This window comes from Delphinapterus leucas, chromosome 18 (genome assembly GCF_059928025.1).
Source record: "Delphinapterus leucas isolate spDelLeu-1000000601 "Yukka" chromosome 18, BTC_Dleu_Yukka2, whole genome shotgun sequence".
NCBI lineage: Eukaryota > Metazoa > Chordata > Mammalia > Artiodactyla > Monodontidae > Delphinapterus > Delphinapterus leucas.
Genome location: NC_143146.1, coordinates 4,514,251 through 4,535,134, shown reverse-complemented (window position 1 = coordinate 4,535,134; position 20,884 = coordinate 4,514,251). Strand labels below are relative to the sequence as shown.

Here is a 20,884-nt window from a genome sequence, read left to right as displayed (position 1 = left end):
GTTGAATTACTGATTCTCCCTATCTCTGTCTCTCTTCAGGACGCTTACGGAGAGCCACAATGGAAAAGTCCTGGATGCTGTGGAACTTTGTTGAAAGATGGCTAATAGCTTTGGCTTCATGGTCTTGGGCTCTCTGCCGTATTTCTCTTTTACCTTTAATAGTGACTTTCCATCTGTATGGAGGCATTATCTTACTTTTGTTAATATTCATATCAATAGCAGGTATTCTCTATAAATTCCAGGATGTATTGCTTTATTTCCCAGAACAGCCATCTTCTTCACGCCTTTATGTTCCCATGCCGACTGGTATTCCACATGAAAACATTTTCATCAGAACCAAAGATGGAGTGCGTCTAAATCTTATTTTGATAAGATACACTGGAGACAATTCGCCCTATTCCCCAACTATAATTTATTTTCATGGGAATGCAGGCAACATAGGTCACAGGTTACCGAATGCATTGCTTATGTTGGTTAACCTCAAAGTTAATCTTTTGCTTGTTGATTATCGAGGATATGGAAAAAGTGAAGGAGAAGCAAGTGAAGAAGGACTCTACCTAGATTCTGAGGCTGTGCTAGACTACGTGATGACCAGACCTGACCTTGACAAAACAAAAATTTTTCTTTTCGGCCGTTCCTTGGGAGGGGCAGTAGCTATTCATTTGGCCTCTGAAAATTCACATAGGATTTCAGCCATTATGGTGGAGAACACATTTTTAAGCATACCGCATATGGCCAGCACTTTATTTTCATTCTTTCCAATGCGTTACCTTCCTTTATGGTGCTACAAAAATAAATTTTTGTCCTACAGAAAAATCTCTCAGTGCAGAATGCCTTCTCTTTTCATCTCTGGACTCTCTGACCAATTAATCCCACCAGTAATGATGAAGCAACTTTATGAACTTTCCCCATCTCGGACTAAGAGATTAGCCATTTTTCCTGATGGAACTCATAATGATACATGGCAATGCCAGGGTTACTTCACTGCCCTTGAACAGTTCATCAAAGAAGTAATAAAGAGTCATTCTCCTGAAGAAATGGCAAAAACTTCATCTAATGTAACAATTATATAATGTTTTTTTTTGATTAATGCACTGTATTTTAATTTGTGCAGAATGATAAAGAATGTTCCTTTCTAGAAGTGTGTTATATCTGTACTTGTCTGAAGAGTGACATTAAACTTTGAAAGGACTTCAGTGCTCCTTTAAAATGATCCAAATAGTTTTTTACATTTGAAGGACTATAATTATTGGGATTTCATACATTTTCATCGAACCTTTCAATATGGTTATGTATCCATATCTTTAGTTTAGTATGCTATCATAATAGCATATTCAGAAGTTTCTTGTTGCTGAAGTTGTGTAATCTACGTGACACTTAGATTAATGACTAAGTGTGGAAGGAGACATGTAAACAAGAAACCTTTGGGTATTATTCCTTTAGTAAATATTGGGACAATCATGGTAAGCAAACTTAGTTCTGTAATTGCATTTTTCACCGTAAAAATGAAATGCATGGTGGTATTTTATTCCTTGACTTATGCAATGCAATGTTTTTAATGTAAATACTGGTCATATACCAATGTATATGGTAACCTGGGTTATATCTATTTTTATGTAAACTCTATTTTGTTTTTAGCAAGAAATGAAATTGAGGCCTATGTGCAGGTTGCCATTGAATTTTGCTCTGGTGAATGCTGAGATCCAGCTTTTTCTTACAAATAAATGGGACCCCATTTTCCAATATAAACGTACCGTGTTTTGTTAGGTACAGTCTGGATCATGGCATGTAAAAATAGAAATTGAGAATTTTACTGCAGCTTTGATGTGCATATTTGAACTTTTTAACATTTGTAATTTTGGTGGCAAAGAGAATTTTAGCTTCTGTCGATTTTGTAAGTCTACAGCCGAACCACTAATAGCAGTCATAATGAAGATTAGAATCTGTTTAAGAATTAGGAAGTCTTATCATTACATTATTGTACATACTATTTTACAAGAATTCCCACATTTCATTTTTAAGTCCAAGTATCTAGGTATATCTGTCCCACTAAAGCCAGGATATCATTTATTGGACTTTCTGAAAATAAAAGTTACAAAAACAAAAGTAAATGAAAACTATATTCTTTGGTCTGATGTTTCAGTTATGAAATAGAAGAACTGCATCAAAAGACAGCTTTAGGAAGTCTTATTTATTTTCTACATGTGAGAATGTGTGGATAAAGGAACTCTAGAGCTTTTGATCACAGAACCTGTGACCACATTTAACAATTAAATGGCTGTAAGTGGGAAGTAGTATTTCGACATATAGAAGGTAAGAAAAATCTTATTTAAAAAAAGAGCCCCTTAATCCTTACAGGATTTACCTTAAGATATATAAGCTAAGTTGTTTCAAGCAGTCCTCAAAAATTAGATGTAATTGAGCTCTGTATGTTATGTCAGCTTTAACATATGATATTCTGAGTATTTTAGCTATATTTATTGGCTTTGTGCAAGCAGCTAGGGCAGAGAAATAATGGGTCAGTAATCTTGACCTTAATTGAAGCTCTTTCCATAGAGATAGGGCTAGAAATACTTTTGCCAAATAACATTCTTATCATTCACTTTATGTCAGTATTTAGAAAAAAATAAATTATAGCAAGTATGATTTCTAAAGGATAATGTTTTCTATAAATTGTAAAAACATCATGCGTTTTTAAAAAAAGTTGGAAACGCGTATCATGGAAGGTGTATTTTGTATTTATAAATTCACTACACTTAAAGGCTACTTTTCATCTTGTCAATCATAGCTATGTAGAATGACTATCCTAAATAGTAATGTATTAACAAGAACGTTAATACAACAAAATGTAGTGTATTTAGACATGAGTATACATGGCATACCTTAGACTTGGATCATTCTTTAAAGTTTACAAAGTACCTTATGTTTTCATGTGATGATTTAGTCTAGTACACTATGGAGGAATTTATCAACTTTAGTTATAAATATTATGCTGATGAAGTATAAAAAGCTTTTTCTTCATCAGTGTTTTGTTTTATGCTGCTTTTTTTTTTTTTTTTTTTTTAGTACTCCATGTTTATTAACAATCCCCCCCTCTTCTTTTTGACCCAGGACTTCAGAAGTTGTGGAGTACATGTGTCCCATGCCTACCTTCATTCTCCTCTTTGGGTTGAGGAGCCTTTCTTTCTGCAACAAAAGGAAAAGGTGTCTAGGGTTGTAGCACATCTTTCCTTCCTAGTTTCCTTCTGTATTTGAGACTGGTTCCTTAGATGGGAAGAGAGTAGAAGACAAACTCCTATTATCAGGGGTCCATGAAGCCTGTGGCATCATTTTTTTAAAGCATGTCTAATATTGTGGCCAAAGCAATTGGTCTTAATAAAACGTGAATTCTTCATGAGTCACACCTTCATTTTGGACTCATCTCTTAGTGGGAATAGGTGTGTGTCCATCTTGTTTATTAATTTCTGGCTCATTGATGTAAGAGCAGCTGTAGGAGTTTCTGAATGAGTTTTTAAGTTATTAAGCTACTGGAATTTGGAAACTCTAGAGTCATTTTAAATATGGCAAGAAAAAATCCGTTGAGATCAAAATCCATTATTTTAAAAGGGATTATTGGGGTAAAATGGCAAAAAAGATCCTAAAAAAATATTACAAAATACAGGAAAAAATCATTTGTAACAGATAAAAGAATACTAATAGGATAGAAACAACTGGAAAGGGAAATGTGACATCGTTCTTAAATGTAGATCTAGGAAATAATTAGCTGGTGAGGTTGGTGAAAAGGAAGCATAACATGTAAAACAGATCATTTGAACTCAAGGTGTTTCTAATGGAGAAGGCAACTGGAGCACCTGATACTGCATCTACCCTATGTTTTTGCAAACACTTTGACTGTAAAATTGGTGGTTTTGTTAAAATGGTGTTCTGAAATTTGTTATGGGGCAGCTTAAATTTATCTTTTCATGACTGTAGACGGTTGAGAATAACCCAAATTCTACCTTTGGTAATGTGTCACCAGATTAATGATACCGTAATATTTATTGAGAATCATACCACCTGATGCTTTCATACTCATTTCTTTTGTTTATAAGATTTGGTTTGAGGTGGGTATGGGCTTGTTTGGTGGAATTAAAGAATGAAGGCCATACTCAATTTTATATAAACTATCATGCAAGCCCAGCCAAAGTGTAGTTTTTGACTGAGTCCTGTCCTTGAGGTTAGGAATAAATAAGGTAAACCTTAAAAGAGGGTGTCGCAGAAGTCACTTTTTAAATTAGACTATGATTGAGATATACTGAAAACCTCCACTGACCTCTCCCCTCTCTGTTTTTCTTATTATGTTTGACAGCAATTATGGAGAAAGAAATGTGAAAAGAATTAGTCATAATGCTTTTGGATTATCCTTAAATTTATGTATTTTCATATCACTCAGGTAAAGTTGGGAAATGACAGAGCACAGACATATTTTTAAAATCGGAGTAGAAAATAAAAAGCACTTCTGTTGACTTATATTGCCATATGCACACATCATCTCAGCTAATCAGAAATAGTATATTCATTTGTATGACAAAATAAATGCATTCATCCTAATAGTAGTCAACACATTTTGCCAGATGGTGCAAATATACCTCCATTTATATTTTGTATCTTAAAAATGTAGTTTAACAATAGGACTGTGTGTAAGAGACACTTTTTTTACGAAAAGTGTCATATATACATATGTAACAGGGATGAGTGTGTGTTGTTTAACATCATTTATAACAGAATTTCTGTCAGTACTCCATATACTGAAAATTCAAGTTGTTTTCAACTTCTTCAAATACGTTCAGGATAAAATAAGTTAATCCAATTTCATAATGTAAATCATATTTTTGTTATTTGCCATATTTTATTTGAAGCAGTGATAAAATTTTATAACTCAAATCTGAATGTTATAGTACATTATGTGCTAATCATGGCAAAAGCAAACATTTACATTTGTGTTTTTACAATAAATTTCTTTTAAAATACACTTTCTATTTTTCTGTACTGACATATGCAATAAATTGATACATTAAAAGTTTGATTAATGTCTTAAGATAGTTTGTATTCAGTCTTTTCTATTAACCTAGATTATATGGTAGGACATTAAAGCTTCCTTAATGATCAAATAAACTCCTGAATTTGTTCTGAAATTAATTTTTATTGTACTAATGGTGTGAATAAAAAGTAGAAGTTAGATTTATTTTCCCTTTCCTCGTATTTTTCTCTCACATACATTTCATTTAGGCTAATATTAAATATTTTCTATATGTGAACTGCTGGTGAATGAATAGACCCAAAGCATTTGATTAGCTACATTAATCTAGGAATAAATAGATTTTAACTGTTCATGGTCATGTTGTCTTGAGATTTCATAAAGTGCCCTTTTATGAAATTATGCTTTTTTTTCTCTTATTATACTGTGTTAATGATTTGGGATGATTACAAAAATGGCCTAATATTCATTCGACCTTCAGGGGGCTGTAGCTTGCTTTCCTTAACCAGAAATTTGCATGCTTAAATAGTGTCACAACCAGCTGGATGATAGGAAATGTATGACAAACCTTAAATGGCCCCTGTAAGTGCAGATGAAGAATTCACCTAGTGGAGACCATTTTTCCGTGGGTAGATCTGGTGGGAAGAAGCATCCCTCATGTACTTCCCTGAGAGATCACCAACCTGAATCCTTTAGATAACTAGTTCTTACTTTCAAGTGATAATTTTTTCACATTCCTATTTCACTCTTCAACTCCTGCTTTACATCCTAAAGATGATGAGCAGTTGGATCTGGTTAGAGACTGTAACTCCTGTCTTATTAAGGGGAAGGGAGGGAAAAGATACTTTTTCAATACCTACAAGTGTAGAATGTGCTAATGTCATTGAACCCTCACAGCAAACTGTCTAGTAATTTACATATAAAACTCCCATTTTATAATAAACGACCTCAGAGTGATTCAGTAATGTGCTCAAGATTACCCAGAATGGAGCTGGGATCTGAATGTATCTCCAGTTCTAAATCTAGGACAATTGCACATTCCCTCATTTACTCAGTGAAACAATTTGTTTTTATCCATGTTGGAGTTGATTTAAGACATTGAAATGAAATTAAAAGTGGCTATGTATAGAAAATTAGGAATATACAAGAAACTACACTTTTTTCAAAGTAGTTAAATGTATGTTCCTGCAGGAAAATGTAGAAGTTAATTAACCTCATAAGACTTCTCATCCTCTTTCCTCAGCCTTTTATAGAAAAATTTAGGAGTCATCTTCCTCGTGAAGTGAAAATGATATATCTGATCTTGCTGTTTCCTTTTCCAATAAGATTTATTTTCCCAGCCTTTCCTCTATTACCATACCACCATACCAGTCCCTGGAATTATTTTATAATAGCTGACGTTTTAATTGAATGCTTGTTATGTACCACGTATTGTTCTGACTCCTTTTTGTCATTTATTCTTTTTTTAAAAAATTTTTGGCTGCCCTGTGTGGCTTGTGGATTCTAGTTCCCTGACCAGGGATTGAACCCAGGTCCACGGCAGTGAGAGTGTGGAGTCCCAACCACTGGACCACCAGGGAATTCCCTGTCATTTATTCTTGATAACTGAATAGTCTATGATCTGGTGTCCAAATCCACTGACCCCACTCCTCCATGTTTGTCCTGTTCTAATTTGTCAGAAAAATCTGCATGCCTTTCCCTAAGAGCATTTAGTGACTTCATTTCTCATTAAAGTCAAGACTTCTTGGTCTATAAGGTCCTTCACCAACTACACAATCTCGTTGTGAAAGAAGTTTTCTCTTTCTGTTTCATAAGCCAAATTCATTCCTCCTCTATGTGTTTACCCGTGTCCGGTGCTTTAACTGCTAGGTGGAATGTCCTCTCACCTTGCTAGGCTCCCAAGCTCATCACCCGAATTCAACATTGTACTGGAGGTTCCATGCAGGACAATTAGGCAGGAAATAAAAGGCATCTAGATCAGAAAGGGAGAAGTAATATTTACAGATGATGTGAGCTTGTTTATAGGAAATCCTAAGGAATCCACTAAAAATATGAGAACTAATAAATGAACTCAGCAAGGTTGCAGGATTCAAGATCCATATACAAAAATCAATTTCGTTTGTATACACCATCAAGAAACAACCCCCAAATGAGAGTTTTGTAGCTTGGATTATGTATCCCAAAAAGATATGTTGAAGTCCCAACACCTGGTACCTATGAATGTGATGTTACTGGAAATAGGGTTTTTGCAAATTTCATTAAGATGTAATTCAAATAAGATCCTTCTGGAGTAGGGTGTACCATTAATATAGTATGACTGGTGTCCTTATCATAAAAAGAGAAAAGACATAGAAACAGACATACATGGAGAGGAGAATAACATGTGAAGACACAGCCAGAGGAAAGATGGTCGTGTGGCAATGAAGACAGGTTGGATTTATGCAGCAGCACCAAGGAATGGCAAGGATTTCTGTCAGCCGTTAGAAGCCAGGAGAGAGAGTATGGTCCTGCTGACACTTTGATTTCGGATATCTCTCGTTCAGAGCTGTGAGAGAATGAACTTTTGTTGTTTACGTCACTTAGTTTGTGGCTCTATGTTAATGGCAGCCCTAATATATTTTTTAAAATTCCATTTACAGTAGCACCAAAAATAATGAAATACTTAGGAATGTACTTGGCAATAAAGGCAAAATGTCTTCTCTGCAAACTACATAACATTTTTTAAAGAAATAAAAGAAGTCAAATAAATGGAAACTAATCACATATTTGTAGATTGAAAGATTTATTATTGTTAAGATGGTAATCAAGGGATCAATCCACGAAGAAGATATAACAATTGTAAACATTTATGCACCCAACAGAGGAGCACCTCAATATATAAGGCAAATGCTAACAGCCATAAAAGAGGAGATTGACAGTAACTAAAGTGGGACTTTAACACCCCACTTTCACCAATGGACAGATCATCCAGAATGAAAATGAGTAAGGAAACACAAGCTTTAAATGATACATTAAACAAGATGGACTTAATTGATATTTATAGGACATTCCATCCAAAAACAACAGAATACACTTTCTTCTCAAGTGCTCATGGAACATTCTCCAGGATAGATTATATCTTGGGTCACAAATCAAGCCTTGGTAAATTTAAGAAAATTGAGATCGTATCAAGTATTTTTTCTGACCACAATGCTATGAGACTAGATATCAATTACAGGAAAAAAATCTGTAAAAAATACAAACACAAGGAGGCTAAGCAATACACTACTAAATAACCAAGAGATCACTGAAGAAATAAAAAATACCTAGAAAAACACCTATGGGATGCAGCAAAAGAAGTTCTAAGAGGGAAGTTTAGAGCAATACAATCCTACCTCGAGAAACAAGAAACATCTCAAATAAACAAATTTACACCTAAAGCAATTAGATACAGAACCCAAAGTTAGCAGAAGGAAAGAAATCATAAAGATCAGATCAGAAAGAAATGAAAAAGAAATGAAGAAAACAATAGCAAAGATCAATAAAACTAAAAGCTGGTTCTTTAAGAAGATAAACAAAATTGATAAACCATTAGCCAGACTCATCAAGAAAAAAAGGGAGAAGACTCCAATCAACAGAATTAGAAATGAAAACGGAGAAGTAACAACTGACATTGCAGAAATACAAAGGATCATGAGAGATTACTACAAGCAACTCTATGCCAATAAAATGGACAACCTGGAAGAAATGGACAAGTTCTTAGAAAAGCACAACCTTCTGAGACTGAACCAGGAAGAAACAGAAAACATAAACAGACCAATCACCAATTACAAGCACTGAAATTGAGACTGTGATTAAAAATCTTCCAACAAACAAAAGCCCAGGACCAGATGGCTTCACAGGCAAATTCTATCAAACATTTAGAGAAGAGCTAACATCTATCCTTCTCAAACTCTTCCAAAATATAGCAGAGGGAGGAACACTCCCAGACTCATTCTACGAGGCCACCATCACCCTGATACCAAAACCAGACAAAGATGTCGCAAAGAAAACTATAGGCCAATATCACTGATGAACATAGATGCAAAAATCCTCAACAGAATATTAGCAAATAGAATCCAACAGCACATTAAAAGGATCATACACCATGATCAAGTGGGGTTTTTCCCAGGAATGCAAGGATTCTTCACTACACGCAAATCAATCAACGTGATACACCATATTAACAAATTGAAGGAGAAAAATCATATGATCATCTCAATAGATGCAGGAAAATCTTTTGACAAAAGTCAACATCCATTTATGATAAAAACCCTCCAGAAAGGAGGCATGGAGGGAACTTACCTCAACATAATAAAGGCCATATATGACAAACTCAAAGCCAACATCATTCTCAATGGTGAAAATCTGAAACCATCTCCTTTAAGATCAGGAACAAGACAAGGTTGTCCACTCTCACCACTATTATTCAACATAGTTTTGGAAGTTTTAGCCACAGAAATCAGAGAAGAAAAAGAAATAAAAGGAATCCAAATTGGAAAAGAAGAAATAAAGCTGTCACTGTTTGCAGATGACATGATACTATACATAGAGAATCCTAAAGATGCTACCAGAAAACTATTAGAGCTAATCAATGAATTTGGTAAAGTAGCAGGATATAAAATTAATGCACAGAAATCTCTTGTATTCCTATATACTAATGATGAAAAATCTGAAGGAGAAATTAGGGGAACACTCCCACTTACCACTGCAACAAAAAGAATAAAATATCTAGGAATAAACCTACCTAAGGAGACAAAAGACCTATATGCAGAAAACTATAAGACACTGATGAAAGAAATTAAATATGATAAAAAACAGATGGAGAGATATACCATGTTCTTGGATTGGAAAAATCAACATGTGAAAATGACTCTACTACCCAAAGCAATCTACAGATTCAATGCAATCCCTATCAAACTACCAATAGCATTTTTCACAGAACTAGAACAAAAATGTCACAATTTGTATGGAAACACAAAAGACCCCAAATAGCCAAAGAAATCTTGCGAAAGAAAAACAGAGCTGGAGGAATCGGGCTCCCGGACTTCAGACTACACTACAAAGCTACAGTAATCAAGACAATATGGTAGTGGCACAAAAACAAATATAGATCAATGGAACAGGATAGAAAGCCCAGAGATAAACCCATGCACATATGGTCACCTTATTTTTCATAAAGGAGGCAAGAATATACAATGGAGAAATGACAGCCTCTTTAATAAGTGGTGCGGGGGAAAGTGGACAGGTACATGTAAAAGAATGAAATTAGAACACTCCCTAACACCATACACAAAAATAAACTCAAAATGGATGAAAGACCTAAATGTAAGGCCAGACACTACAAAACTCTTAGAGGAAAACATAGAACGCTCTATGACACCTAAATGTAAGGCCAGTCACTACAAAACTCTTAGAGGAAAACATAGAACGCTCTATGACACCTAAATGTAAGGCCAGACACTACAAAACTCTTAGAGGAAAACATAGGCAGAACGCTCTATGACATAAAGCAAGATCCTTTTTGACCCACCTTCTAGAGAAATGGAAATAAAAACAAAAATAAACGGGACCTAATGAAACTTAAAAGCTTTTGAACAGCAAAGGAAAGCATAAACAAGACGAAAAGACAACCCTCAGAATGGGAGAAAATATTTGCAAATGAGGCAATTGACAAAGGATTAATCTCCAAAATTTACAAGCAGCTCATGCAGCTCAATAGCAAAAAAACAAACCACCCAACCCAAAAATGGGCAGAAGACATAGACACTTTTCCAAAGAAGATATACAGATTGCCAACAAACACATGAAAGGATGCTCAGCATCACTAATCATTAGAGAAATGCAAATCAAAACTACAATGAGGTATCACCTCACACCGGTCAGAATGGCCATCATCAAAAAATCTACAAACAATGGATGCTGGAGAGGGTGTGGAGAAAAGGGAACCCTCTTGCACTGATGGCGGGAATGTAAATTGATACAGCCACTATGGAGAACAGTATGGAGGTTCCTTAAAAAACTACAAATAGAACTACCATACGACCCAGCAATCCCACTACTGGGCATATACCCTGAGAAAACCATAATTCAAAAAGAGTCATGTACCACAGTGTTCATTGCAGCTCTATTTATAATAGCCAGGACATGGAAGCAACCTAAGTGTCCATCAACAGATGAATGGATAAAGCAGATGTGGCACATACATACAATGGAATATTACTCAGCCATAAAAAGAAACGAACTGAGTTATTTCTAGTGAGGTGGATGGACCTAGAGTCTGTCATACAGAGTGAAGTAAGTCAGAAAGAGAAAAACAAATACACACACACACACACACACACACACATATATTTATATATATTCCATATATATATGGAATCTAGAAAAAAAAATAGTTCTGAAGAACCTAGGGGCAGGACAGGAATAAAGATGCAGATGTAGAGAATGGACTTGACACGGAGAGGGGGAAGCGTAAGCTGGGATGAAGTGAGAGAGTGGCATGGACATATATACACTCCCAAATGTAAAGTAGATAGCTCGTGGGAAGCAGCCGCATAGCACAGGGAGGTCAGCTCGGTGCTTTGTGTCCACCTAGAGAGGTGGGATAGGGAGGGTGGGAGGAGACACAAGAGGGAGGAGATATGGTAATATATGTATATATATAGCTGATTCACTTTGTTATACAGCAGAAACTAACACATCATTGTAAAGCAATTATACTCCAAGAAAGATGTAAAAAAAAAAAAAAAAAATGATGGCAATACTCCCCAGTTTGATCAATGGATCAAAACACTCCCTATCAAACCTGTCTCTTTTTTTTGCAGAAGTTAACAAGCTGATCTTAAAATTCATGCATAAATGCAAGGATCTAGAATAGCTAAAACGATCTTTAAAAGAAGAACAAGGTCAGGGGTCTCATATATCCTGATTTTAAAACTTGCTAGAAAGGTATAATGGTCAAGACATACAGGCATAAGGATAGACGTATAAATCAATGGCCTACAGTTGAAAGTCCATAAATGAATATATATTTACAGTTAACTGATTTTTGACAAAAGTGCCAAGATAATTCATTGTTGAAAGGACAGTCTTTTAGCAAATGGTGTTGTGTCAACTGGATATTCACATGCATATGAATGAATTTGGACTCCTACATCTTACCATATAAAAAATTAATTAAAAAGGGAGTAAAGACTCATGTGTAAGAGCTACAGCTGTAAAACTCTTGGTAGAAAACGTAGTCACATCTTTGCGACCTTAGATTAGACAGTGGTTTCTTGGTATGACACAAAAGGCACAAAGGACAAAAGAAAAAAAATAGATTAATTCGGCTTAATTTAAAAAAATATTCCTCAAAGGACATTATACATTATCAAGAGAGTGAAAGACAACTTATAAAAAAGGGGGGAAATATTTGTAAATCGTATATCTGATAAGGAACTTGTTTCCAGAATATGAAGAACGCTTACAACTCAACGATATAAAGACAAACAACCCAATTTAAAAATGGGCAAAGGCACATTCTCCAAGGAAGACATACAGGTGGCCAATAAGCACATAAAGAGATGTTCACTGTCATTAATAATAAGGGAAGTGCAAGTCAAAACTACAATGAGACACTTCTTCATATCCAGTAGGACAGGTATAATCAAAGAGACAGAAAACAATGTATCAGCGAGTGTCAGCGAGGATATGGAGAAATTTTGAACACTCACATTGCTGGTGGGAATGAAAAATGGAGTAGCCACTGCGGAAAACATCTAGCAGTTTTTAAAATGTTGAAAATGGAGTTAGCATATGTCCAGGATCTGCACGACTGGGTATGTATCTAAGAGAATTGAAAATATATGTTCATACAAAAACTAGTACATGAATGTTCATAGCAGCATCCTTCGTAACAGCGAAAGAGTGGAAACAATCCAATAACTAATGATTGAATAAATAACGTGATGAATCCTACAATGTAATGTTGTTCAGCAATGAAAAGAAATGAAATTCTGATAGATGCTACACATAGACAAACCTTGAAAACATGCAAAGTGAAAGAAGCCAGTCACAAAGGACTATTCATTTGCAAAGTCCAAAATAGGCAACTCCATTGATATAGAAGGTAGATTAGTGGCTGTCTGAGTATAGGGGTATTGGGTGAGAGGGAATGGGGAGTGACTGTTCATGGATATAGAGTTTCTTTTGGGGAAGATGATAATGTTCTAAAATAGATTGCTGTGATCAATCTGTATCACAACTCTGTGAAAATACTGAAAATCATTGAATTGTACCTTTAAATGCATGAATAGTGTTGCATGTAAATTATATTCAGTAAAGCTGTTATAATGGGTGAGACTAGGAATATTCTAAGTAGAAACTCTTGGATTTAAATGATGGTAGTGGATCTCGAGAGATGTGGATGGATTCAAGATGCACTTGGGTTGTAAGCCATTGTCAGAGGTGCAGAAGACTATAGAATGAATACATCTATATCTCTGCCTTTCATACCTGGTTGATTAAAAGAACCCAAGAATGTTCTGGGAGAAATATCAGGAGTTCAAGTTAAATTCGTAATGAGTTTGAGGTGTCTCCTGAAGAAGGTGTGAGCAGTCTTCATCCTTTTCAGCTGCCTAGCACCTGCCCTTTGCTTTGGCAAATGTTCCATCCGATGGGTCAGAGCTGGATGCTCCCCTTGCAGCTGTGATGACCCAGACTTTGTCAACCAGGTAAAGGCTGGTGGTGTGGAAAAGGAAGGCCATTATCAAATCCATGCTAATGTGGCAGTAGCAGTGGAGCGCCAGCAACCAGATGCAGATTTCAGAGCCTCCAGCACCTATGCTTCTAGCAGTAGGTACCCAGAGCTGTGACTGCAAGTGGTAGTCTGTGCCCAGCTGTAACAGCAGTGGTATTTTTATGGGCTCACTTCTGTATCGTGATTGCGAGAGGTGTATATATTCAATCCCCCAAACATGCTTAAGCATGATTCTCTGATTCTTTCCATAGATTCTGCAAGTGACTCTAAATCCTTTCAATAGAATCCTTTCTATCTGATTAGCTAGAGATGGTTTATGTTGCTTGCACCTAAGAGAAACCTGACTGGAATAACATCCAAAAGAAGATGCTGAAAAGGCCGTTAGCTTTGGGGAAAGAGATCGGAGCTAAAGATACAAGTTTGAATAGCCATCAGCGATACTGTTGATAGAAGAATTAGTGGCGTACAGCAGTGTGATTGTACCTAATGCACTGAACTGTTTATCAAAAGATGGATGAAATGGTACATTTTGTGTTACATATATATGTCCACAATAAAAAAAAAAAGAAGGAATGGATGAGAATGTTTAGGGCACGAGTCTAAAAGGAAAGGAGAACGAAGGACCTAGGCTGAGGCATTTGAACCTTTAAAGGGTAGGAGAAAGAGATATGTCCCTAAAGGAGAAAGAGAATGAGGTGTTTATTCAGCTCTGCGGAGTAGCTGGCACTGGGCAGCCTGGAGCAAGGTTTGTAGCCTTGTTCCAAATCTGAACGAATGAATGAGTTTACTCCTCAACTGGGGAGCTCCTGAGCTTGTTGAGTGTTAATTGCATCTTGAATTACACATGGGTTATGAAATTTGGTATATAGCATCATGGTGAACAAGATTAGCAGTTGGGGTCATGGTATAGAACAGCTCCTTTTATTATAGTGCAGAGTCCACAGGAATCCATGGTCCAGGACGGGGACTGGAAGACACAGTACTATTTACTCTGCACGTAATCAGAAGCAAGGCGCCGTTGCCTGAAAACACTTTTATTCAGTCTTCACATACAGTCATATTCCCGACATACACTCTAATTCAGTTTATTGTTTCTCTGACAAGTGAGATTTCGTCATGAATGTGGGCCACGTTCTGCAGCTATTATCAGCAACCTTCACTACGATCGATTGCCACACCTTTCTTTACTTAGTAATGTCCACTCCGCTAAGGTGGCAATAAAAATAATGACAAAGTTAAGTCTTATATTTTCTTTTTTCCCTTAGCTGGATACTTAGAGGTGGCAGAAGTGAACATATATATGATTAGGATAAAGAGCAAGAAAGAGAGATGACGGCATTTAGGTTTAGATTTTCTGTTACTGTGAAATTTTAAGATTTGGAATTATAACCACTCATTGACCAAGAGCAGATGAACAAGGCCGTTTTTGATAGTACTGACTCTGCTGCCTTTGTAGCAGCTGAGAGACACAGACCAACACAGAGTTTCTGGCCTTTTGACTCTGTCCCATTGACTTCTCTACCTTTATTTCAGTACCACTCGCTTACCCATTAAAGCTTTCTAGAACGTTTTGAAATCGTTTCGTGTAAATCCTCAACATTTATTCTTTTGCAAGATTTTTTCACTATTCTAAATCATTTTCATTTCCATACGAATATTAAAATGTTATTTTCTTTAAAAAAAAGACTTCAAATTGATGAACTGTTTGTTTGGGTCAAATAAATATCTTAAAAATATTCATCTTGAGGCGTTCTTTAAGTTCTCTCAGCATTCTTTTTAAATTTACAGTTTATCTTCAGATAATTTTAGACCTCTTCACGTGAAATTTGAGAACCTAAAAATGGTATGCTTATGTTCCTCCCCTTATTGCCTTTGTGCTATTTTGGTCATATATTTTGCTTCTGTATATGTTATAAATTTCACAACTGTAATTATTTTGTCATTAGTCAGTTATCTTTTTTTCTTGTGGTAAAAGTCACAAACATAAAATTTACCATCTTAATCATTATTGAGTATATGGTACGTTAGTGTTAACTATATGCTCTGTGCAATGGATCTCTAGATTTTTTTTCATCTTACAAAACTGAAACTCTCTACCTTTTGAACAACTTCCATTTCCCCCTTCCCCAAGCCCCTGGCAACTATAATTCTACTTTCTGTTTCTTTGAATTTGACTACTTTATATACTCCATGTAAATGGAATCATGCAACATTTGTCTCCTTGTGACTACTTCACTTAGCATAATGTCCTCGAGGTTCATCTGTGTTATAGCATAAAACAGGCTTTCCTTCTATTTTAAGGCTGAATAGTATTCCATTGTATGTATACATCACATTTTCTTTATCCAGTCATCAGCCAGTAGACATTTAGGTTGCTTCCACCTCTTGGCTATTGTGAATAATGCTGCAGTGAAAATAGGTGTGCACATACCTCTTTGAAATCTTGTTTTCAATCCTTTGGGATATATACTAGGAAATAAGATGAGCTAGATGACATAGCAATTCTATTTTTAATTTTTCGAGGAACTTTCATACTGTTTTCCGTACTACCTGCACCATTTTACATTCCCACCAACAGAGCACAAGGGTACCAATTTCTCCATATCCTTGCCAACACTTTACTTTCTTTTTTCTTAATAGTGCCCATTGTAACGGATGTGAGGTGGTACCTCATTGTGGTTTTGATTTGCATTTCCCTGATGATTAGTGATGTTGAGCATCTTTTCATGTGCTTGTTGACCATTTACAAATTATCTTCTTTGGAGACAGGTCTATTCAAGTCCTCTGTTGATTATTAAAGCAGGTTATGGGGGGATTTTTGTTGTTGAGTTGTAGATTTTCATGTATCCTGGATACTAATTCCTTATCAGATCTGTGGTTTGCAATATTTTCTTCCATCCTGTAGATTGCTTTTTCGTTTTGTTCGTTGTTTCCTTTGCTATGCAGACGTTTTTAAGTTTGACGTAGTTCCATTTGCTTTTGCTTTTTATGCCTGTTCTTTGGGTGCCGTATCTAAGAAATCATTGCCGAATCCAGTGTCGTGAAGTTTTTCCTGTATGATTTCTTCTAGGAGTTTATAGTTTCAGGTCTTACATTTAGGTATCTAATCAACTTTGAGTTGATTTTTGTTTATGGTGTAATAGAAGGGCCCCATTTTATTGTTTTGCTTGTAGATATTCAGTTTTCCTAGCACCGTTTGTTGAAGAGACTATCCCTTCCCCATTGTGTAGCCCTGAAAACTTTGTCAAAGATCATTTGACCATAGAAGTGAGCGTTTATTTCTGTGCTGTCTCTTAAATGCTGTTCCATTGGTCCATGTGTCTGTTTTCCTGCCAGTACCATACTGTAAATTTGTACTGTGTTTTAAAATCAGCAATTGTAAAGACTCTATAGTTTTTTTGTTCGTTTTCCTGTGAAGACTCTAGTTTTGTTTTTTGTCCTTCTTAAGATTGTTTTAGCTACTTGGACTCCTTTGAGATTCCGTATGAATTTTAAGATGGTTATTTCTATTTCTGTGAAAAATGCCATTGATAGTTTGGCATGGACTGCATTGAATCTGTAGATCGCTTTGAGTATTGCGAATATTTTAACAATATTAACTCCTTTAACCCATGAACGTGGAATGTTTTTCTACTTATTTGTGTCTTGTTTAATTACTTTCAGCAATGTTTTATAGTTTTCAGTGTACATGCCATTTACCTACTTGGTTAAGTTTATTCCTAATTATTTTATTCTTTTTAAAGCTATTGTAGATGGGAGTGTATTCTTAATTTCATTTATAGGCGGTTCATCGTTAGTGTATGAAAACACAACTGATTTTTGTGCGTTGATTTTATATTCTGCAACTTTACTGAATTTATTTATTTTAACAATATTTTTGTGGAATCTTAGGGTTTTGTCCATATAAGATCATGTCATCTGTAAACAGACAATTTTACTTCTTCCCTTCCAATTGGGAAGCCTTTTATTTCTTCTATTTGCCTAATTGCTCTAGTTAGGACTCCCAGTACTGTTTTGAATAGAAGCGTCAAAAATGGGCATTCTGACCTTGTTACTAAGAGGGAAAGTTTTCAGTTTTTCACCATTGAGTATGATGTTAGCTGTGGGCTTTTTTAAAAAATTTATTGAAGCATAGCTGATTTACAATGTTGTGTGTACAGAGTGATTCAGTTATATCAATACATATATGTATATTCTTTTTCATATTATTTTCCATTATGATTTATCACAGGGTATTGAACAGAGTTCCCTGTGCTGTACAGTAGGACCTTGTTGTTTATCCATCCTATATATAATAGTTTGCACCTGCTAATCCCACACTCCCAATCCTTCCCTCCCCCACCCCCGTCCCCCTCAGCAACCACAAGTCTGTTCTCTGTCTATGGGTCTATTTCTGTTTTGTATATAAGTTCATTTGTATCATTTTTTTTTAGATTCCACATATAAGTGATATCATATGATATCTGTCTTTCTGTAAGTGACTTACTTCACTTAGTATGACAATCTCTAGGTCCTTATGTAACAACCTAAATGGGAAAAGAATCTGAAAAAAGAATAGATACATGTATATGTATAACTGAATCACTTTGCTGTACACCTGAAACTGTCACAACACAGTTAATCAACTATACTCCAGTATAAAATAAAAAGCTTAAAAAAATCTCTAGGTCCATCCATGTTGCTGCAAATGGCATTATTTCATTCTTTTTTATGGTGGAGTAATATTCCATTGTATATATATATATATATATATATATATATATATATATATATACAACATCTTTATCCATTCACCTGTTGATGGACATTTGTTTCCATGTCCTGGCTATTGTAAATAGTGCTGCTGTGAACCCTGGGGTGCCTGTATCTTTCTGAATTAGAGTTTTCTCTGGATATATGCCCAGGAGAGGGATTGCTGGATCATACGGCAACTCTATTTTTATTTTTTTGAGGAAACTCCATACCCTTCTCCACAGTGGCTGCACCAGTTTACATTCCCACCAACAGTGTAGGAGGGCTCCCTTTTCTCCACACCCTCACCAGCATTTATTATTTATACGCATTTTTTTTTTGGCTGTGCCGTGTGGCTTGTGGGATTTTAGTTCCCCAGCCAGGGATCGAATCCGGGTCCTCAGCAGTGAGAGCACAGAGTCCTAACCATTGGACTGCCTGTTTGTAGACTTTTTAATGATGGCCATTCTGACCGGTGTGAGGTGGTACCTCATTATAGTTTTGATTTGCATTTCTCTAAAGATTAGCTGTGGGCTTTTCATATATGGCTTTCATTATGTTGAGGTAATTTCCTTCTATTTCTAGTTTGTTGAATGTTTTTAGTTATGAAAGAGTGTTGAATTTTGTAAGATGCCAACAGAAGCAGACCCTGCCATGACAATTTGATCAAAGAATCAATGAATGAAGCTTCTCTTTGGCTGTTCTAGAGTCACATGGTCTCATATCTCTGCTTTCTCTTAGCAGATCGACTTCTGCTCTGCTTGGACTTAGCCCATAATTGGTGTCACCAAAGATGCCTGCAACTCCCAGCCCAGTTATTGGGCTATGCATGGGGCAGATGGTCCAAGAAGGGGATGTGAAAAAGGGAGGAGGGCCAATTAGCATCTTTAGTACTAGTTTATTTCTTTGGAATGTATGAGTTTTGGGAGGATTTGTTGGTTATTATATTTTAAAATCACAAGAATTTAATTTTTAGTGAAATTAGTATAGAATTAGGACTTTCTACTCCAGAGGTAGCTGGAATAACAGTTTAATTTGGTGTCAGTGTATAAACAATACACTGTTTTGTTTTTCAAGTTTAACAGGAACAAGATTTAAATAATTGATAAAAAATCTCATGCTGGCAAGAGCACAAGGAAGTGTTGCCGGCAGGATTGTGAATTGCTACACTTTGGAGACCAGATTGCATACATCTATGAAACATTAAGCTTTGTTTCCTCACTTTTTAAAAAATTTTATTTATTTGTTTATGGCTGCGTTGGGTCTTCGTTGCTGTGCGCGGGCTTTCTCTAGTTGCGGTGAGCAGGGGCTACTCTTCGTTGTGGTGCACGGGCTTCTCACTGCGGTGGCTTCTCTTGTTGCAGAGCATGGGCTCTAGGTGCCCGGGCTTCAGGAGTTGTGGCTCACGGGCTCTGGAGCTCAGGCTTAGTAGTAGTGGTGCACGGGCTTAGTTGCTCCACGGCATGTGGGATCTTCCTGGACCAGGGCTCGAACCCATGTCCCCTGCATTGGCAGGCGGATTCCTTTTTTTTTTTTTTTTTTTTTTTTTGCGGTACGCGGGCCTCTCACCGCTGTGGCCTCTCCCGTTGCGGAGCACAGGCTCCGGACGCGCAGGCTCAGCAGCCGTGACTCACGGGCCCAGCCGCTCCATGGCATGTGGGATCTTCCCGGACCGGGGCATGAACCCATGTCCCCTGCATCGGCAGGCGGACTCTCAACCACTGCGCCATCAGGGAAGCCCTGTGTTATTTTTTAAAGTAAACTTTAAAGACCTTAAAAAAATGTCCATTGTTCATCACTAATCAGGGAAATTGAAATCAAATCCACAATGACATATCACTTCACTTCTGTTGGATGGCTACTATCAAAAAACAGACAATAAGAAGTATTGTCAGGAATGTGGAGAAACTGGAACCTTGAGCACTTTGATGGACATGTATCAATAAAATGGGTGCAGCCGCTACAGAAAACAGTATGGAGGTTCCACAAAAAATTAAAAATAGAATTAACATGTGATTCAGCAACTCCACTTCTGTGTATTTGTCCAAAGGTATTGAAAGCAGGATCTCAAAGAGATTTTGCACACTCATATTCATAGCAACATTATTCACAGTAGCTAAGATGTGGAAGCAACCCAAACTGATCATTGAGAAACCCAAGTTGATTATCATCCATCATCGATGGATGAATGGATAAACAAAATGTGGTATTATATTAATCAATGTTTTCCAGAACCAACAGGATGTGTAAATATACATGTATTTCAGTATGTGTGTGTGTGTGTGTGTGTGTACACACACACACACACACACACACACACACACACATACATACATACATATTCCAGTACATGTCTGAAGTCCTGGGAACCAGGG

General features: G+C 36.3%; 1 protein-coding gene across 4 annotated transcripts in view; it reads left to right on the top strand.

Annotated features, from left to right (window-relative positions):
• ABHD13 (abhydrolase domain containing 13) overlaps positions 1–20,830 on the top strand; it is a 34,081-nt gene extending 13,251 nt beyond the window's left edge. For 3 of the 4 annotated variants that reach the window (XM_089899385.1, XM_089899386.1, XM_089899387.1), the window contains 2 exons: positions 40–1,058; positions 3,112–20,830. In XM_089899385.1, the coding sequence (XP_089755511.1) occupies positions 60–1,058; positions 3,112–3,255 (1,143 nt within the window). In that variant the 5' untranslated portion in view covers positions 40–59 and the 3' untranslated portion in view covers positions 3,256–20,830. Of the gene's footprint in view, positions 1–39 lie in introns of all 4 variants that reach the window. The other variant, XM_022576785.2, reaches the window with a different exon arrangement.
• Positions 20,831–20,884: the final 54 nt, after the last annotated feature.